The sequence below is a fragment of the Phoxinus phoxinus genome, assembly GCF_949152265.1.
Source record: "Phoxinus phoxinus genome assembly, chromosome: 2".
NCBI classification, from domain to species: domain Eukaryota; kingdom Metazoa; phylum Chordata; class Actinopteri; order Cypriniformes; family Leuciscidae; genus Phoxinus; species Phoxinus phoxinus.
Genome location: NC_136877.1, coordinates 43,787,235 through 43,807,025, shown reverse-complemented (window position 1 = coordinate 43,807,025; position 19,791 = coordinate 43,787,235). Strand labels below are relative to the sequence as shown.

Below are 19,791 nucleotides of genomic sequence, written 5' to 3'. Positions count from 1 at the left end.
GGTCTATTCTTGAGCGGAGGGATATATATATACAGCCGACTCGCCTAGTTACCTCAAGTTTTCTGAATCCCTCCGCCACCCCGACTCCTCTGGGAATAACTCTGGGTTTGGGCTACATTTTTTGTGTGCCATTTTTGCCTTGTTATTATGATAGGACAGTGAGTATACAGTAAGCGATGTTGAAGAGATAGAGAGGGGACCGGATCAGGAAAGGTCCATGAGCTGGAACTCAAACTCGGGTCACCCAATGTTTTATTTTCCATCAATCAATGCATTTTGCCTGTACATAAATTAACCTTTATGATGTGTCGTAGCAGATTAAAATCTATTAATCAAAAAATGTATTGCATTTATGTAGAAAAGGCTCTGCACCCAAGTCTCGCCTATTGCCTCAATGATGTACAGTGTATTTGGGCGGATTGCCAGCAACAACCATTTTATGATCTTTGGTGATTTGGTCTTAGTGACAGATTTAGGAGCTGGGTTTTAGCACTAAAATGATTTGTGAACTACTCTTTGAACAAAAATGTAGGAGTCTAAAATTAGGACTGACACGCCTATTATTTTTAAGAGTTTCTCCTAAATTGCTAAGTTTTGTGAATATGGCCCCTGGGCTAGCAACCCCAAAAGTGGGTCTACTTGGGAAGGGTTTGTCCATTCAATTACTATTATGCCCAGCATGAGAGTTTTTGGAAGAACTAAATGGCTAGTGGCCAGAGAGAGTTCAGCCAGAATGGCTACTATTGTGATTTCTCTTGAGTTGACACATTGTCAGAAGCTTGCCAGTGTTATCTGCACTGATCCACTCTAAAGTACATGGTTATCATGACTTAATTTTGTGCTCCTTCATACAAAGAGAAGTTGTGGTAATTTAGTTTTTTGGCACAAAGTTTAGCTTATGGCTCACAACAGCAGCTAGCGTTTGGGCTTTCTAGATTATTATAGACTTCAAAAATATAAATATTTTATATAAATATACACCCATAACTATGAGTCAACTAAAATGTCAGACTAGATTAGGTGTTTTAAAACTGGGGCCCAGGGGAGCATGAAGAAAAATAGTTGACAGTTAAATAAAATTAACCAAATTCACCATTACCATTTCATCCTGATTTCTAAATTCCAATTAAACGCAAATTAATATTTTCTTTGAGAGATACGATACAAAACAGAACAGATAACTTGGCAGAAAGTAAAGATTTCCAGATACATACAGGATGTCTTGACAATGACGGAGGACAATTACAGTCTGTCAAACATTTGTCTATTTCACAGTTGTTGTTTTTTTGTCAAAAATACTGCTCCATATAGCTGTAAATATTAAAAGTCAAACATGTTTGACTGACTGTGATTGTGCTATACAGACTGTACAGACTACGAGCTTGTCGCTGGAAACTCATTCATCACTCCTGGTTTCATGACACTGAGTTAGAGACACTGGCCTTTAATACAGGAGTTGTTAACCTGGTTCCTCTGGTTTCTCTAACTTCTCAGGCAGAGTCGATGCAGTCCTCTCCATCGTCTCTGTGAAGGCGTATCGGTGCTCTGTGAGGCTTTTAAGGAAATTAAATCAATGACTGAACATCAAAGTTGTGTTAAATGTGCTAGAAGGTGGTTCTCTAATGCTGCCCTTAATTAAAGGCTGGATCGATGACCTTTTGTGAAAGGTCTGCTGGAGTCTGATAACAGCTTCTCTCCATTAAAAGTTTAGTTTCACTAAGACTTTTGACACTCTTCAGTCTCCTGTTTTCCTGAGGGGACTTAATTATAATGACATTTTTTTTATTCAATAATCACTGATTTGTCTCAAGTACATTTCTGCAAGCAAGCAGTGGTGAAACATTACAGTCATTTTATGTCAGGTGAATAATTGATTTTAAATGGTAAAATAAATAATAATAATTATATATTTTTTTTATTAAAAACACTACTTTTAGTTATTATTAATAATACATTATTATTATTTATTTTTAATAATATTATTATTTTAATAATACATTTTTAATTTTTAAGATTTTAAAGTCCCCCTGTAGTAAATTATTGTATCCCTTAAAACTCATCTTTGATCACCAAAATTACGTTTATTTCCTTGAAAAAAATGTCTTCATGCCTTAAAATAGCTTGAATGTAACTCACCTTGCCTAATTTAGTATACGCGGTTCTATGAATATGCAAATTATTCCCGCCTCCACTCAGAGATCCACTCGTTGACGATCACACGTTGATGTGATTGGTTACAAGGTTTGTGACGTCAGAAACACCAGCGATTTCAAACTGCGTTTTTGAGACTGTCTTTGCTGTTTTAAGGAGAAAATACTCAGCAATGGGTTGCAAGACTAAACCGCAATGCCAGGCTGAACAGTGAGGAATATTTGGCCACTGCCAACTTTGTGATGAAACAACATCAGTTGTGCCCAAATACAGAACAACCGAAGACATTATGATTAGAAATAAAACATTGATAGGAGAATAACTATTCCTACATGCCATCAGAGATGGAGATTGTGGTCCATTCTTTGGAAATCCCCAATGAGATATTAGAAAGTAAAGCAAATGTCCCTTTTTTGGAGGGTTGGAGGTGGTGCTTGATTGGTGTCAGTTCTAATCAAAGAAGAAAATCACATTTGACACATTGACATTATATAGTGAACTGAGAAGTATAAGAGGACAAAGTCTGAAGACAACATCCGAAACAATACTGTTCGGAGTCATTGTTTTAGACTCGCTTCTCAAAAAGTGCTTTCATTGAGCAAGAGTGCTTGCAGACCCACGGGGGGTATGTGGGTCAGGACTGTCAGAATCAGCCTGCCTTTACACAAAGTGATGGGTCTTTTGCCCCTTTATGCCCCCTTTTCCTTCCCACCTCGCCCATGTCTCCAGGCCTTGGGGAAAATGTTCCTTTGCCCTCCATTAAGAGTGTTCAGTGTTGCTCCCCAGCACTCTTGCCACTATTAGTCGAGGAGAGCGACAGTAATAGTGTTGAATGCCTGTGGCATGAGGACAATTCCACACAGCAATGGCTGTCCGAAACTGCAAACTCCCACCTCAGACCTCAGAGCGGCTCCACGCTGCTGTTGTGCCCTTCTCAAGAAGGGAGGTTGCCTCGACTCTGAGAACTGAGATCATCAAGAAAGTTCAGGTCAATCTCCAATGAGATTGACAAAGCATGCACTTGTTTTGTTCTGAAGTCTATGTTTGACCATTTCCTTGCATAAAAATGTACCATGGTACATTATTAATATAACTATTACCATATTTTCAACCAAAATACCACAGGTTTTAGCATGAATCAATAGTTTTAAGAGATTTTTAAACTAGCTGGTGCTTTCCCTTCACATAAAGGAAATGTCACTTTCCTGTTTGAATGTCATGTTTGAACATGAGCCATTGTTACAATACTGCGAAATCGGCTCTGTTAATTTAATAAGTTGCGGGAACATTGGCAGAAACATTTTGTACTGACAAATTTTTTTTTATGGAGACTTTTATTCAGCAAGGAGACATTAAAATTATGAAAAAAGACAGTAAAGACATTACTATTACAAAAGATTTTTGTATTTCAAATAAATGCTGTTCTTCAAACGTTATCCATCTGAGAATCCTGAAACAAATATTGAGGATTAAAACAGCATTAGAATGGTTTCTGAAAAATCATGACAATGAAGTAATATAAAAATAGAAAACAGTTATTTTAAATTTGAATAAAATTTCACAATATTTCTGTCTTTGACTGTATTTTATCAAATAATTGCAGTCTTGGTGAACATAAAACTTTTCTTTCAAAAAAATTATTCTTGCTGACATTCAAGGCTTTACAAATACGCATCCTAATATTTTCCTAATCGCACTGCTTTTCATTTACCAGGGTACTAAATAGTTTGAAATTTGTGCAAAATTATTATAATAAATATTTTTTGGTGATGGCCAAGAAAAAAAGAAATTAAGTTTTATAAGCTAGGCTGGAGTCAAAAATCATGGATTATGAAAGAGTGAAAAAAATCTGGTTTCCCAACAAATTATATCAGAACTGCATTTTAGTGCTTATGTTAACAGATATGTGGATAAAAGACTGAAAACTGTTGCGTGAATGTGGTACATTTATTGGAAAAGGTCATGTCACTGCAGTTTAATGGATTTCATGTGTAAAAATAGCTAAGAAACTTTTCAAATCTTGATGACCATGGTGGCTATCATAATATAATATCTGTAACTTTGAATCCAAGCAACAAATTTCTTACCATAGTAAGCTTTAAACATATTTTTCATTTCTTCACAGACAAAGACTCTCAATTAACACCAGGAAATGTGTTTGCATCAAATTACCTGGCATTATGTTTTGCTTTTATGCTTTTGACAATAATTCGGAAGCCTGGTGTACATTTTTAAACCAAAGGGTTTATCTATCGATTATCCTCACGGGTCTGATCACAACAGACATCACACTTGGGTGAAGCTGGCAATGGTCTGTCTCCCCCACAATGCCATCTGTCTGGTATGGATCCACCGGGGAGAAAATCCTATGTTGGCAGAAGTTTCCCTTTTGAACTGATCTAAGATCAAATCCCCTTTCCACAAACCTCAATCTCAACCACAACAACAGAAACCACAAATCTGACTTCAGATCAGCACACAAAAACAAGTTTCAGCCAAATTAAGAGGCTCATCCCATGCAAACGGCCACATTACTGAAAATAAATTGTGACCGCCGTCTCACATTTGTGTTTGATGTCAGCCAGCATCATCCGAAGACAGACTCATCCTGCGCTGAGATCAAATGACGCTGTGAAGTTTTAATTAAAAACCTTGATTAAAGAATGACACATTTTGCTTTGAAAGAAGGACGTCAATTTCTCATTACCTTAAATGCACACATCCAAACACACCAATAAACACTGAAAAAGAAGAAAGAGCAACTGAGGGAGTTTGTCTTTGAGGAGGGAGTGTAGAAGTCTCTCTTTGGACTTTAATTATGATAAAGTTTATTAATCATTACCCTCAATAGTGAATTACATTCCAGGTGTGCTTAAACCCATATCATGATGCTTCAAACACTAAAGTAAATCCTCTAAGGGTAGTTACACAGAGGATGTATGGTTGTGGAACGGTGAAAACAAGTGTCTTTAGAAGTTTTTCGGTAACACTTAATTTTGATCGTCCACTACTAACAATAAGTAACTTTACAACTACATGTCAACTAGCAGTCATTAGAGTGTTAGTAAACTGTCTGCTTGATATCTGCTAACACTTTATTTTTATGCTATAAAATGAATATAAGTCACTTTGCCCGAATGTGTTAACTTATTCTACTAACCCAAACCCTAACAGTCTACTAACAGTCTATTACTTAGTTAGTTGACATTTAGTTGCAAAGTTTCTTATAGTTACTAGAATGTCTAAAGTGGACCATCAAAATAAAGTAGCCAGTTTTGCCCTCTCAAAGACAAACAGAAAAAATAAAATGCATATAAAAATGTCAAAGAACTCAAGAAGTGCAAAATGGAGCTGATTAAATTATACTATTGTAACAGGTCAACACAATCCAGGTCAAAGGACAATGCCAACATAGCAGATGTAATATTTATACCACACAACTGCATATGGAAGAATTTGGCAGCCTGTTTCTGGCCTGTTTTCTTACAAGAGTAAAAAAAAAAGAAAAAGTCACATTCAACATTAGGTCACACTATGAGCAAGTATGAGAAATACTTTTATTTATTTATACGTTTATTTATTTATACGTTTATTTATTTATTTTTTACTCTGAAAGTGGAAACAGGCATCATCAATTAAAAGGGAAATTTCTATATACAGTCATATGCTCCCTCAACAACAGCAAAATGTGTTACCGAAGAAGGTAAATATGTTAATTTATAACTTTTGGTCAATGTAATTCCATGCAAAAATTACATTTCAGTGTAACTGAGTGATGAATAAAAACAACACAAGTCTGTAATACCCATTCGAAACATTAACAGATCTTCTTAGAATTTTTAAACCATTTTTTGATTGCAACATGATGTAGGTGATATGATGCATTTATGTTTCTTCACTATCATAAATCCTTGTTTGCCTTAAACAATGAAACCGACAAGAATTATAAATAAGAATTTATTTTAAAACATTAAAAAATATATCATTTGCATTGTGACTACATGAACACAGCTTCTTCATAAAATGCGCCCGCCGTTTGGACTTTCGGCCAATACGCCAACACTATGAGGTGGCCACAACTGCAAAACACAAGCACAGCAAAACAAAAATAATACATAAATTACTTAATTTCATATTAAATGAAACAGTGAAATGCAAAAAATAAACAGTTCATATTAAATTAAATTAAATATAGCATTAATCTACTTTATATTATAGTGCAGAAGCAACACCTTTTCCTTATAAGACCCTGTAAGAAAAAAACACCCCTGTATCATTTGCCTTTGAGTTTCCAATCAAGGGCTGACAGAAGGTGAGGAGACCTGTTTACAGGGTCATGGGCACATGACGCTATACGAGACGACAGCTGAAAACAATTTCAAATGAAGACGGCACACAGTTTTTTAGCTAGTTACTGGATAACCTTAGTATGAAATAATTTATTTGTATTTACAATAAACGTAAAATTGAGAAAGGATCATTTGTGTTTCTTGTTTAAGGAAAAACAATGCCTCACATGAAGAAGAAAAAAACAACAAAATGGCAACAGTTCAAACTCACAAAGCTTGAGGTTTGGCCTTTGGGGAAGCGTATAGGTCAAGAAACGAGTCCGTATCCTCATTACCTTTAAGCAAACACGTCCTCGGATCAAGGCATAGGGAATTGGGCCATAGCTTCGGGAATCTGTGGAATTCCGAAGGTTATCGCCTTCCAGCCACACATGCCCTCTTGGTACCTAGATTACAGCAGGATGGGAAGAGCAAAATGTTAAATCATAACTGAAAATTAATAAGATTTATTCGGATTGCAGCCAAACCAAAAATGAGGTCTAAAATGATCCTTTGACTCATGCTTCACATGCAACACACAATATCGGTTCCCCCGGATTAGAGGATAAAGAAGAAGTTCCTAACAGTGAGAAAGTTCACATGACTTAACTGCTCATCTCAGATGGGAATGGGATCATTTTTACTGACCGCTGGGGCCTCGCACCCCCCCTTTATCCTTTATCCTCTCTGTGAGGGGTGAAGCCACGCCTCCATGAGCTGCTCCATGGGTCTAGACCACGGACAGACCTGCCAGGCTGGGCTGGCAACCGAGCGAATCCTGATCCACACTGACATCAATTAGGAATAATCTCATCACACAGGGAGAGTGGGGCTGTCAAGCCCCTAATTAAGTCCCCTCCACCCCCTCTATATGTGAGGCGAGGGTGAACAACACATCACGTTGTCATTATAAACATAACAGTATGGAGACGCCTATCTGGCACTGACCAAACTTTAATAATTTCCACACTGTAGGATTTAATGTGCTCAACTGTTAAGAAAGCATACTTACGGTCACACCAGATATCTAACAAAGCCGTTTCATGCTTCAATGTGTGAAAAACGAAAACAAACATGACTTACAAAATGATTTGCTGACCTTCTGTATTGCAAACAAACTCATCATTGACCAATGCAAAAAGAACCGCGATTATAAACATATGTCAGCATGTATTCGTCTTGCAGTCGACTCTCATTAGCATGAAAACATATGTTTGATCCCATCCACAAGAAATCTCAGCCCGTCATCATCTGAAGCAAAGCTTTTGTCCTATCCGTCAGCCAAGCATGCGAGACTTCACACCATACTGTGACCAGACACAAATGTTGACAACCCTGCATTCGATCTTACAAATGGGAGGCATGTTAGAAACATCTTGATACTGGTCAACAAAATACCTCTACAACTAATGTAAATTAGTATATGGGCTTGTCTTATCTTCGACTTGCTTTCCTAACTTTTTTTTACTACTAACTTTTTTTTTTTTGGTAACTGAATTAAGGATTATGTCATTTTGTAGGGCAAACCAGAAGTCCACCACATCACCCTTGTTCCCTTGACAAAATACCAATACGATTTTTAGCAGCCAAGCCCTAAAGGGGCTGATTTTACCAGGATCGAATGAACCATCGGTTCGCCACGTAGAGTTTTGTCAGAAATTGCAGTATCTTTTAAACGATTTGACATACAGTATCGCCACAAAATTAGATATGGATCGTCGACAGCATGTCCTAAAGGTACCTGAGAAGTTCAGCTCCACCTAGTGCTCCAGAGATATAAGGATTTTTGCAAAAACACAACTTTTGAAAAAACTGTCCAAAATTTGTCCTTTTTTTCTCCTAAATCAGACAAGATCTCATTTGACATTTTTCATTAATGTGCCTGTCTGCCATATTAATTATACGAAAAACTGTTTGTCTAATTGTGTCCAAAATCGTATCATATGAACTTTGGACCGAGCCGCACAAAAATGACTGAACGGATATTCACTACCGTTCCTGAGAAATACCTCACCGAAGTTGACCTTGTTTGTTGTCTTATGCTAGTTAGCTTAGCATGCTAATTGGTTGCTGACTGCATATAAACTTTCAGGACTCATTCCTGCAGCACTCTACTGTACACTATCACACATTTTCTCCTGTTTATACTGTATGTCTTGACCATTAACATATTGTGGTTTGGAGACATGCAGTGAATAACAGCTGCCTAAGATCACACAGCCAAATCGGTAATTAGCCTTCTATCTTTGATTGACAAATCCTTTACTTTCCCAAAGGCATTTTATATAGAGAAACAAACAAATCATCCTGTCACACTGAAGGTAGTATTTACTTGCCAAGAGACTTTCTTTTCTTTTTCTAAAACGTTTATGAAGTATTGATATTTCCGTGTTATTAGATACCACAAAGTCACAGGTTTATTATATTAGCATTAGTTTTGTGTTTTCTGTCAGCTATAAATAAGAATCAACATGAAACAACAACTGTGACCTTGCAACAAAAAATGCAGCAAAAGACAAAATGCAATCAGAATGCAAATAAATGCAAGAAAGAAGACCAATCGCAATTCAATATGTACATTCACTGTTCATTTTGAATAGCAAGTCAATGGGAGATTTTAAAAGGAGAAGAAAAAGTAACAGTACATTGATGCCTATAGTAATTGTTCTGCAATTCACTAAATTGTCATTGTAATCCGTTTAGGTTTGACTAGTACTGAGAGACTGAGCAAACTCCTACAATCTTTTTCAGCTGAGGGTTTGTATCTCTTTACCTTAAAGCAACACTAAAGAACTTTTCGTCTTCAGTCGCCCTACAGGTTGGAAGTGGAATTGTCCATTATCGTCGCACGCTCGCTGTTTATCCAGCACCGGCTTTGGAATGAACGATGTCCACAGACAAGGTAAGAGTATGTTGCATGATTTCATGAAAGTATGATGTATTGCGACATCAGAAACGAAGAAAAACTAAATAATGACTATTGTAATGCTTGACGTAAAGCAAGTCAAATTTGTAGTTTTCTTATGTCTCATTCGAACTACAGAAACGCGACCCGGTCTGGCAAACTTACATAGTGTGGTGTGGTTATAGCAGATATAGGGCTGCAAAGCGAATCCAGAAGTGCCTTTCACCCTGTTACGACCTGATGAACCACTGATACGGTTTTGGAAACATTATTTTAAGGTAAAACATTTTCTTTAGTGTTGCTTTAAAGGACTCCAGTGGCAGGCCTTTCTTTCTCTCCTTTCTCTTCATCACTTGCTCTACTCATCTGTCACTAACACTAACAGCTTCGGGAAAAATTACAGGCCAGAACCGCACACAGGCAAGGTGAAAAAAAGAAAGAAAGAAAAACAAGTGATACCAAAAAGCAATAACAGCTATTTCAGTGAAAGGGTGTATATGCTCTCTCTGGACCAATAATAACTGAGAAACAAGCATTTGTTTCTTCCATAAGGTAAACGTTTTACCCAATGGACGTGAATGCATGTGAAATTCAAATGCATACACCTTAAGAGTAAACGCAGTGGTTCATACTAAAAGAAGAAAAAAATGTAGTAGAATACTTCAGAAAGTGTCTATGCATTATGAAGGCAGAGCCCATGTCAGTGCACTACAGTAGGTACTCACGTAAGTGTGTGTTTTAAAGATATCAGATGGTCCACTGGTGCAGACTTTGTCCCCCTCCAGTCCGATCACTCTTTTACAGATGTTCATCTTCGGATCAAAAGGACTTTTGGCTATTACAATATCCCCTCTGGAAGAATGTAACAGGTGAGGTCAAAAATGAAGCCAATATGAAAGTATGATCAAAATATCACTTAAAAAAAAAAAAAACACTAAAGTAAGCATTTCATAGACACTCACTTTTGTATTCGACAGAGGTGACGGCTTACTCGTTCTGAGAAAACCACATCGTGGCTAGTGATAGTGGGCTCCATGGAAGGTCCTGAACACTGTTGTACAGTAGGTGAATTGTGGGTAGCATTAAGCATGTATATGTATTTCTTTGTCTGTTTCATTAAATGATTTGACTAAACATCTCCAAGAAACTTACCGACACAAATTCACCAATATACTCAAAGGCACAGTGAGCGATGCAGCCATACTGGACGGTGTAACCAACAAAGCTAACTGTCTTCACAAAGAAACCACGAAACATCCTGCCACTCCTCAGAAATGCTGGGGGGAAAAAAAGAGTCATTCACAACAAACATTAATATTTCCATGCAGGAGAGATTTAAGCACATTTACTGATTTCCTTCGAGTTCTAAACCAGGTGATGAAAATGAAAGTCTGAGATTAAAAATTAAATTTAGTTTTCAGGAATAGTGACAAGAAATTACCGGAGTGGAAATGGAAAAGGGAAGCCGGCATGAAATGGAAATTAATTTCCATCAAATGTAAATCTATTTTCTAAATGCATCTTATTGTGAACGATTAATCCGTGCAATTTAGCATTTTCAAAATGTAGTAGTTAATGAGCTGAACGGCTAGTTGAACTGGTTTGTTCACTAGTTGGTTTTATTATATCTTAATAAAACATAGCACATGCTTGTGTATGGAGGTGTTGTTATTGGCAACTTAATTTTTTTTTCAGTAATTAAAATAAAGCTGTAAAATAAAACGGTAACACTTTACAATAAAAGTCAATAAAATTGTTAGTTAGCTGCTTAGTTGACATAAACTATGAAACATTCTTAAAGCATTTATTAATCTTAATTAATGTACATTTCAAAATGTACTACATTAATAAAAAAAAAAAAATGATGTTTATATTATTTAATGGATTTGAGCTAACATGTACTAACAACGATTAGTTGTATTTTTATTACCCAATGTTAACATAGAGAAATAAATAAGTTAACAAATGTATTGCTCATTTTTAGTTAAAGCATTAACTAATGTTAACTAATAGGACCTAATTGTAAAGTGTTACCAATAAAAGATGAAAAACACAAACTAATAAAAATGATTTAAAGAAATAGATGAAAATAAAAAAATAGGAAAATTGTCATTACTTACCCTCAAGTTGTTCAAAACCTGTATTATTATTTTTATTCTAAACAAAAGACATTTTAAAGAATGTTGGTAACCGTTGACGGCACCCACCGACTTCCATAGTAGGAAAAAAAAAAATACTATGGAAGTCAATGGCTACCGTCAACTGTTTGGTTAAACATTCTTTAAAATATCATCTTTTGTGTCTCATACAGGTTTGGAACAACATGAGGGTGAGTAAATGATGACAACATTTTCATTTTTTGTGTGAACTATCCCTTTAAACTATTTTTTTGAAAATATCAAAATAAATGCGAATTAAAATGATTAATAAATACTATAAAAATAATACTAAAACAATATGTATGGCGATTTCAAGACATATGAATTAAATCCCAAATTTAGATTGTAACATCATAAATGAATATTTGTAATAATTATCAATGATTAGTTGACTATATTAACCCATTCTCAAAGAGCACCACAGCGCTGGAGCTTTAACCGCTACACCTTGACTCCAAATGAAAACCTAAAATTTGCATGGAAATTCTCAATTGGAAATCTCACTCAGTGCCAAAAACTGACGACCCATGCCTGTGCCAGAGGGTCGAAAGTGGCTTTTAAACACTTTGTCACTGAGGTGGTGTTGGTGGGGAAATGCACCTCACACATTTAATGCTAACGGTTAAAACTGTGAAACCAAAGTGATCATTAGAGATGGTGTTTCATTCTCAGTAGCCTCTACAACCCATCAACAAGGCACAAAGGTCGCTCTTTGTGCCTTGTTGATGGGTTGGGCATCTGACCCTGTCTGAGACAACCCAATCTACACCTGTGGGAGCAGGTGACAGCGCTTGCAGGCACAGGTTCATCTCCTCGAACTAAAAAAAATAAAATAAAGGGTTACGCTATGGCCATAGCAACAGAACACAAGGTCCTTTGTTTGTCCTCGCACCCCGGCTCTTTAACTGATAAAACTGTGGTGCGTTGTCTGAATAAACAGTCCATCCTCACTCAAACTATTGACTTTTCCTTGGCCATCAAGCTAGCAGGGTGCGTGAGTCAATAAAGGTCATGTTTGGATGTTTGTACACATCCATGAAACCTCGCTTGGCAGATAAACAGCTCAAAAGATAAACCAACACTTCAATGGCGTGCCGTTTGTCAGTTTACAGGCTGGTTCATAACAAGAAACTCGAAAAATCGAGCTCTTGCGCAATTAGAAAACGAATCTTCAGAAGAACAACAGCGCTGGATGTCTGCAATCTTTTCTCCTGAAAACAAACCAAAGGAATTAAGGCGACCCGGCCGAGCAGAAACTAAACGAAACCGAGCCCCATCCCAAAAGCCCCTATTGCCTTGGGAATGACATCTCCAATATGGGGCAGAATTAATCCCCCTGTCCCCTACTTCCTCCATCTCAGTCCCAGGCCAAGTGTCAGGTGTCTGTCTCCGTGTGTCATGGAAAGTGCTACACCTAATCCCATTACCCACCAGCCATCTCTTCGCCCCATACCTCTCCGTCCCCGACACCCCTTTCAATCCATTCCGGTCAGACATTGAATCCACACCTTTGAATCCTCATAATTACGTCTGATACCCCCAACACAAACACGGTGTACGAGAGTTAGCTCTTCTACCCAAAGGCCCCCTCCATCCAGGGATGTTTCTGCCTGACTGGATGTAGTCGAATCTCAGGGAGGCAGTGAAAGGGCCAGCTGTTGTTTTGCTTATCAAACTCCAGGGTGGGGCGAACAAACTATTGTTTCTGGGCCGTTTTCCCTGCCAATTGATAGTGGGCACAGATTATCTGCCTAAACTATTACATATACTGTTCGCTTTCCTTTTAAATCGCTACACTCTAAAAAATGCTGGGTTGTTTCAACCCAATTTTGGGTAAAATATGGACGAACCCAAACGTTGGGTTAAAAATGTAAAAATTTAACGGCTGGGTTTGTCCATATTTTACCCAAAATTGGGTTGAAACAACCCAGCATTTTTTAGAGTGTATGCTGGTTACGAAGTGCATCTTTTGGGACAATTTTTTTTTCATCACTTTAATAATAAATTGGTAAATACGGGCAATTGGTTACCCTTAAGTTACTTCATACGGTGAAAAACTGTCATAAATCGAATGGGACATTTCAGTAAAATAACTTTTCTGAGGATTTTTTTGTGCAAACTGTCTAAAAACTAAAGCATAGCATACTGTCAGCATGCTAAATAAAGTACTTCTAATACTTCTATTCAGCAAGGGTGTCACTGTATATTGAACATGCGTGATAGTATACAAAATATTTCTTTTTTTAAATCATGCGATTCATTCAGTATTGCATTTACGCAAATAAATGACATTTTTAAATATATTGAAAAAGAAAACATTTCTTTTAAATTGTAATAATTTATCATAATATTACAGTTTCAACTTGGTGAGCATATGAAACTGATTTTAAAAAATCTTACCGACCCCAAACTTTTGAACGGAATTGTATATATAAACTATTGAACAATAGACAACTAGTTGACTCGACGCGATTCAGATTCTGGTAACAACAAAGCATGTTGATCCAGAAATATCTTCCTCTAGTTCTGTCCATCATTTTACTTCAATCTAATTGGCTCCATCTTTCATTCTTGTCCTGACCCTAAGAGACTGTCAGGCTCATATACCAGCTTGCCAGAATGTGTTGCGGAGAACACAGCATCCCCAACTACCGTCTAGTCGTCCAATCACCAGCACGTCACTGTTGTGGGCGTCCAGCATAGGTGAGGATTAAGGATTTAGCATAATAAGATTACACGGCCAGTGAATGATATCAAGAGACAGTCCATATGCGGCCGCCTGGTTTTCCACTAGCACCCTGTGTGTGTGTGTGTGTGTGTGTGTGTGTGTGTGAGAGAGAGAGACTGGGTGAGTCAGCTGCTTGGAATCAAATGGAGTTTAGCCAAAATCAAACAGACCTTCAGACAATTGAGATTAAATCTCTATTTCTGAACATTCCCCTGTGTGTTCGGAACAAGCACTATCTGCCACATGATTCCCTAGACGGTAAAGTGATGGACCAAAATGAATTTTATCTAACAATTGGATAATTAACTCCAAGTCTCCCCTTAATCCAGGATTACACAGTACAATGTATATATATATATATATATATATATATATATATATATATATATATATATATATATATATATATATATGTATATATATATATATATGCAACACAGAGCACAGAACATAGAGCATCTCTGGAGAGCCATCTGTGGCCCCGGACCCCCAAAACCCATAATGCAACAGAAGGGAGAAAGGGTTCCCAGAGAGCAGAGAAGCAGGTGGCATCAAAATGCCCCTTTAATCCTATAAATCTGTTGTAAAAACAAACTTCTGAAATTGAACAAATCTCTTGAGAGTGAGCGGTCATCAATGTTGGTTTAGCAGCATTTAATCTGATAAACTGTTCTAAAAAATAGATAATTAGTCTTGGCAACAAGTATGACAACTAAAAAAAATTGAATATTACCGGTAGATAAATAAATCAAGCTGTTGCATCATGTCTTGAACTCATGGCATGGGTGTTGCCTTAATAAAAACAAAAAGTTCGAAAATATGAAATAGTTTAATAGACCCTGCATATAAACTCTCATATCCATTCAGTTGCACATCTGTTTTAACAAAACAATGCGCTTACTGGTATTTATTAAAACACACCTTATAGACCGGATTATCATGCACCGGAATTAATTTTTTACCAAAACCTAAATTAAAACAGTCAATTAAAACATTTTGGCCTACAAAACTATTTTGGAGGAAACCAAAATGTTTGCCTAGATTCTGGTTCATCACTACATATAATACTGAACAGAAGAGTTAAGACATTTGATTTTCCAAAATAATACAATTACACCATCAGTACATTATGCATAAATGTATTACTTTGGAAAATCAACTGCGTTTTGAAAACCCTCTCAGTTGATATCATTAGATTTCCCTTTGAGAGTCAATTACAGTGCAGTATATATAAAAGCAAAGTGTGCAAACACCAATTCAGGCATTGAGACTGATGTCACACTTGTGTAAAGGTCACTATGACTCCGTGCCACCATCTAATGTGCTTACACTCCGCTGACCTCCTGAAATAGCAAAGAAAATAAACAGCAGCCCAGGTGACAGTGGAAACGATGCAGTGCTGTATTTTTGACCGCCATTGTTCATGATTGCCGGACATTCAGAACTAAAATTATTACAAGAATATTTGGTACAGAAATAGTAATTTACTAGTGCATTGACAGAAAATAGCTCCTCTCTGATAAAGAGCAAAAAACCATTAATATAGCCTAACATTTATAAGTTTACATTTCCAAGCATTCCTATTGCCATTAAAGGGTTAGTTCAACCAAAAATGAACATTCTGTCAGTAATTACTCACCATCATGTTGTTCCAACCCATGTTGTTCCAAGTAAGACTTGTTCATCTTCGGAACACAAATTAAGATATTTTTGATTAAATCTGAGAGCTGGCTCACAGGCTGAGGTAATTGCATCTGCCGGCCCAGAAAAAGTTAGTAAAAACATTGTTAAAGTTGCCCAAGTGACTACAGTGGCTCAACCTTAAAGTTTATCAAGTGCTGAGAATACTTATTGTGCGCAAACCCCCCATAAAATAACGACTTTATTCAACTATTCATTTTCTTTCCGTGTGGGCCTGTGATGTGAGTTTACGAGAGCGCCACGACGCATGCGCGAGAAGAGAACTGAGATGACGACGCTTACGATCATTTGATGGGAAAGTGTGAAAGGTAAGCCATTCATTTTGTGGCATTTGTAAGGCGCTTTTACGTTTTCTCGTTGGTTTCTCACGATTTGGACATCCAGGAAAAACAGACTTTTATATATCTTCTCAGTTCTCGCACATGCGTCGTGGCGCTCCCGTGAACTCACATCAGAGGCCCACACGGAAGAAAATGAATAAAGTCTTTTTTTTTTTGCACACAAAGTATTCTCGTCGCTTGATAAACTTAAGGTTGAGCCACTGTAGTCCCTTGGACTATTTTAACAATATCTTTACTAACTTTTCTGGGCCGGCAGCAATTACCTAGCAGCCTATGAAGGAGTGAGACAGCTCTCAGATTTCATAAAATATCTTAATTTGTGTTCGGAAGATGAACGAAAGTCTTACGGGGTTGGAACAACATGAGGGTGAGTAATTACTGACAGAATTTTAATTTGTGGGTGAACTAACCCTTTAATTGTAACAATCCAGTGAGATTTTTGTATGGACAAGGAGTCGGACAACAGCCGGTGCTCCACAAGGAGATCTGATCTCACCATCATCGAGTCCATCTGGGATTACATGAAGAATCAGAAAACTGAGGCAGACTAAATCCAGAAGAACTTCTCCAAGATGCTTGAAGAAACCTACGTGCAAAGCTACAATATACTGTGAAAAAGTTTTAGGCACTTGTGTATTAGGCCTACTTCTATTAGCTAAATCAAATTAATATATGACCACCCATTGAGTTTAAAACAGCTTTTGTCCAGGTACACTTGCACATAGTTTTTTAGGTATCTATCTTTGGCTATCTTTGTTGGTAGGTTTCTTCAAGCGTCTTGGAGACATTTCTGGAGACAACAGTTCTTCTGGATTTAGTCTGTCTCACTTTTTTTCTGGTTCTTCATGTAATCACAGACAGACTCGATGATGGTGAGAACAGATCTCCATGTGGAGCACCGGCAGTTTTCAGACTCCTTGTGCATACAAAAATCTCACTGGATTATTACAATTAATGGAAAAATTAATGTTTGGAAAAATGTAAACTGATACTTCCTACTGACAAACTACAGCAAAATATATAAATAACTGGCTTACAACCTTTTTTTTTTTGGTGAAGATACTAACATGCCTAATATAGATATTTAAATGAATTGTTTAATGTTTAATATCTTAAAATTGTAAAATATTATTTGGAAGGACAGCGGATGGAGTGAAATCAGTAGAAAAAAAAAAGAAAAGAGGAATCCAATCGCAAGGCTTGCTTCACAGCTTCTTATCACAGCACATCTGAATGTAGACATACATGAGGAGCTCGACTTTGGGAGCTTCTGTGGGACTTAAGAAGATTACATAGATTCGAATAGTGTTAACTAAGATGGCGTTCCCCCGAGAACCCAGATGGAAGGAAGATGAGGAGGGGGGACACTCTGATGTTCTCGATCTGTGTGGCAGAAGGCAGCTGAGGGTGGCCTGCCTCACACTCCTCTCTTTGTTCTCAATGGATCGGAGAACTTTGAGATGTGGTAATCGGGAGGCTATCGGTGCAACTATCAAAAAGAGGCCGGTGGATTGAGCTGGGATGGTGACACCTGGTTGCTGGAGGACAGATGTCAGCACGCATGACATAAAGGAAACCTCCCTCAATCACATCATTTTACAACAGTCCAATGGAAATCAAATGAATTTTAAAAGGCAGATAGTGAATAAAGCCAATTACAGAGTCAATCCCCGTAAATATGAACAAAAGCGAAGCAATTTCAAAGGATGGTGAGCTAGTTCTGTAACAATGACGTGACATAAAAAGACTAATCTTTATTAAAATGACCTTTGACTGCAGCCTGAACCCAAGATGGAGCTGAAAGGCAAACAGATCTTATCAGATGTGCCAAGTTAGGCCTTCTGTTGTGGGTAAAAGAGAAACCTTACAATTCTCTATTCATTTAAATGCCCATCCCTACCAATTAGCCTTTGTTTTTACAGGATAGATATCCTTTATTTCGTATTGGAAAAAAAAATCAGATTAATGCAGTTTTTGGAGGAGAGAATAAAATGACCTTCCTGTGGTTCACAAATAATAGTTACCACAACCCTATAATTGTCCTGGCATCCAAGATTATTGCTTTCCTTTCAACACTAACGCATACAAACCCTCCGCAGATGACAATCTAACTTCCCTTCTGAGCAATGCCACTATATTCTTAACCTCAGATTGTGGTAGCAAAGAGAATCACGTCGGGGAAACCCAAACAAGCTGCTCAGGAAACATTTGACATGTTATGACTGTTAGCATTAGCACTGCGTGGAACAATCAGATATGAGTTGATAAAGCTGACATAATAAAAATAACATAAGCGATACCAGCATCTGGACAAACTAAAAAGAGCACCATAACACTGAATGGGCCTGTCTAGTGGAGGAGATGTAGCATTGTTATGTACAGAAATTAGAAATAAAGGAACCAAAACTATCAATGATAAGACACCTTATTTTATGATAACATCACGGTTATTATATATGGATGTTAAATACTGATTTGTGTCTAATTTATATTGTAAGAAACTACCACAGCAATGTAGGGAATTGTGTATTGGGTGTTTGTGCGTGCGCATTGGGTGGAAATTGTGTATTGGGGTGTGTGTATACATATTATAATGTGACACATATAAACATAAACGCATATAATGTGCATTTGTGTGTATATATATACTAGCCTATATATAAAAAAATTGAGGATCAGTAAAAATGCATTTTCTCACCAAGGCTGCAGTTATTTGATGAGAAAATAAATATTGCAGTAAAACAGCAATATTGTGAAATATAAAAATTGAATAATATATATATATATATATATATATATATATATATATATATATATATATATATATATATATATATATATGTTTTAAAATGTAATGTATTCCTTTATCATAACAATTACTCCAGTCTTCAGTGTCACATGATCATTCAGAAATCAATGTTGAAAACAGTTGTGCTATTGAATACAAGGTTAAAAAAAACAGTATTTATTTGAAAAACAATTAATTTGTAACATGGGAATAAAATAATGAAATTCATTGATTCAAATAATATACATTATATTTGCGATACATACTATTACAAATAGTAAAAATGGATCTGATTGTTTATTCTGATTCTGACACTTATGCAAGCATGCATCTTGATTTATTGTGCAGTTAATTAATCACTAAATATACCGTTACAGCTTCAGCTTTTACAGTCAACGGTGATGAATCTGCTTATAACATTTCATAAGTCTTGTCTAAAGTACAAGGGCAGCAAGATTTTTGTGTTACAGCTCAGGTAACGTTAGCTGTCAGTTTTGAAACATCGATGGCATAAATATGATCTACAGCATTAATGTGTGATGGAATTATAATAAACACTATGGTAATTTGTACAGTAATCCTACCTGATTCGTGCCCATTGACAGCGTGCTGTTTGTATTCCTTGATCATACGTTCACTACGCAGCTGCAGTCAACCTTGAACTCCATTGCGTCATCGTCGCTAACCAAG

General features: G+C 36.8%; 1 protein-coding gene across 2 annotated transcripts; it reads right to left on the bottom strand.

Annotated features, from left to right (window-relative positions):
* Positions 1-4,081: 4,081 nt before the first annotated feature.
* Positions 4,082-19,783, bottom strand: immp1l (inner mitochondrial membrane peptidase subunit 1). Of its 2 annotated transcripts, none has more exons than XM_079593907.1 (6): positions 19,686-19,783; positions 10,537-10,661; positions 10,347-10,435; positions 10,110-10,236; positions 6,776-6,886; positions 4,082-6,230 (listed from the first exon to the last, which is right to left on the bottom strand). In XM_079593907.1, the coding sequence occupies exons 1-6, from the start codon at positions 19,729-19,731 to the stop codon at positions 6,168-6,170; spliced, it is 561 nt and encodes a 186-aa protein (XP_079450033.1). In that variant the 5' UTR covers positions 19,732-19,783; the 3' UTR covers positions 4,082-6,167. The 2 variants fall into 2 exon arrangements, with proteins under 2 accessions (XP_079450033.1, XP_079450032.1); XM_079593906.1 differs by having other exon boundaries at positions 5,761-6,230; positions 6,712-6,886.
* Positions 19,784-19,791: the final 8 nt, after the last annotated feature.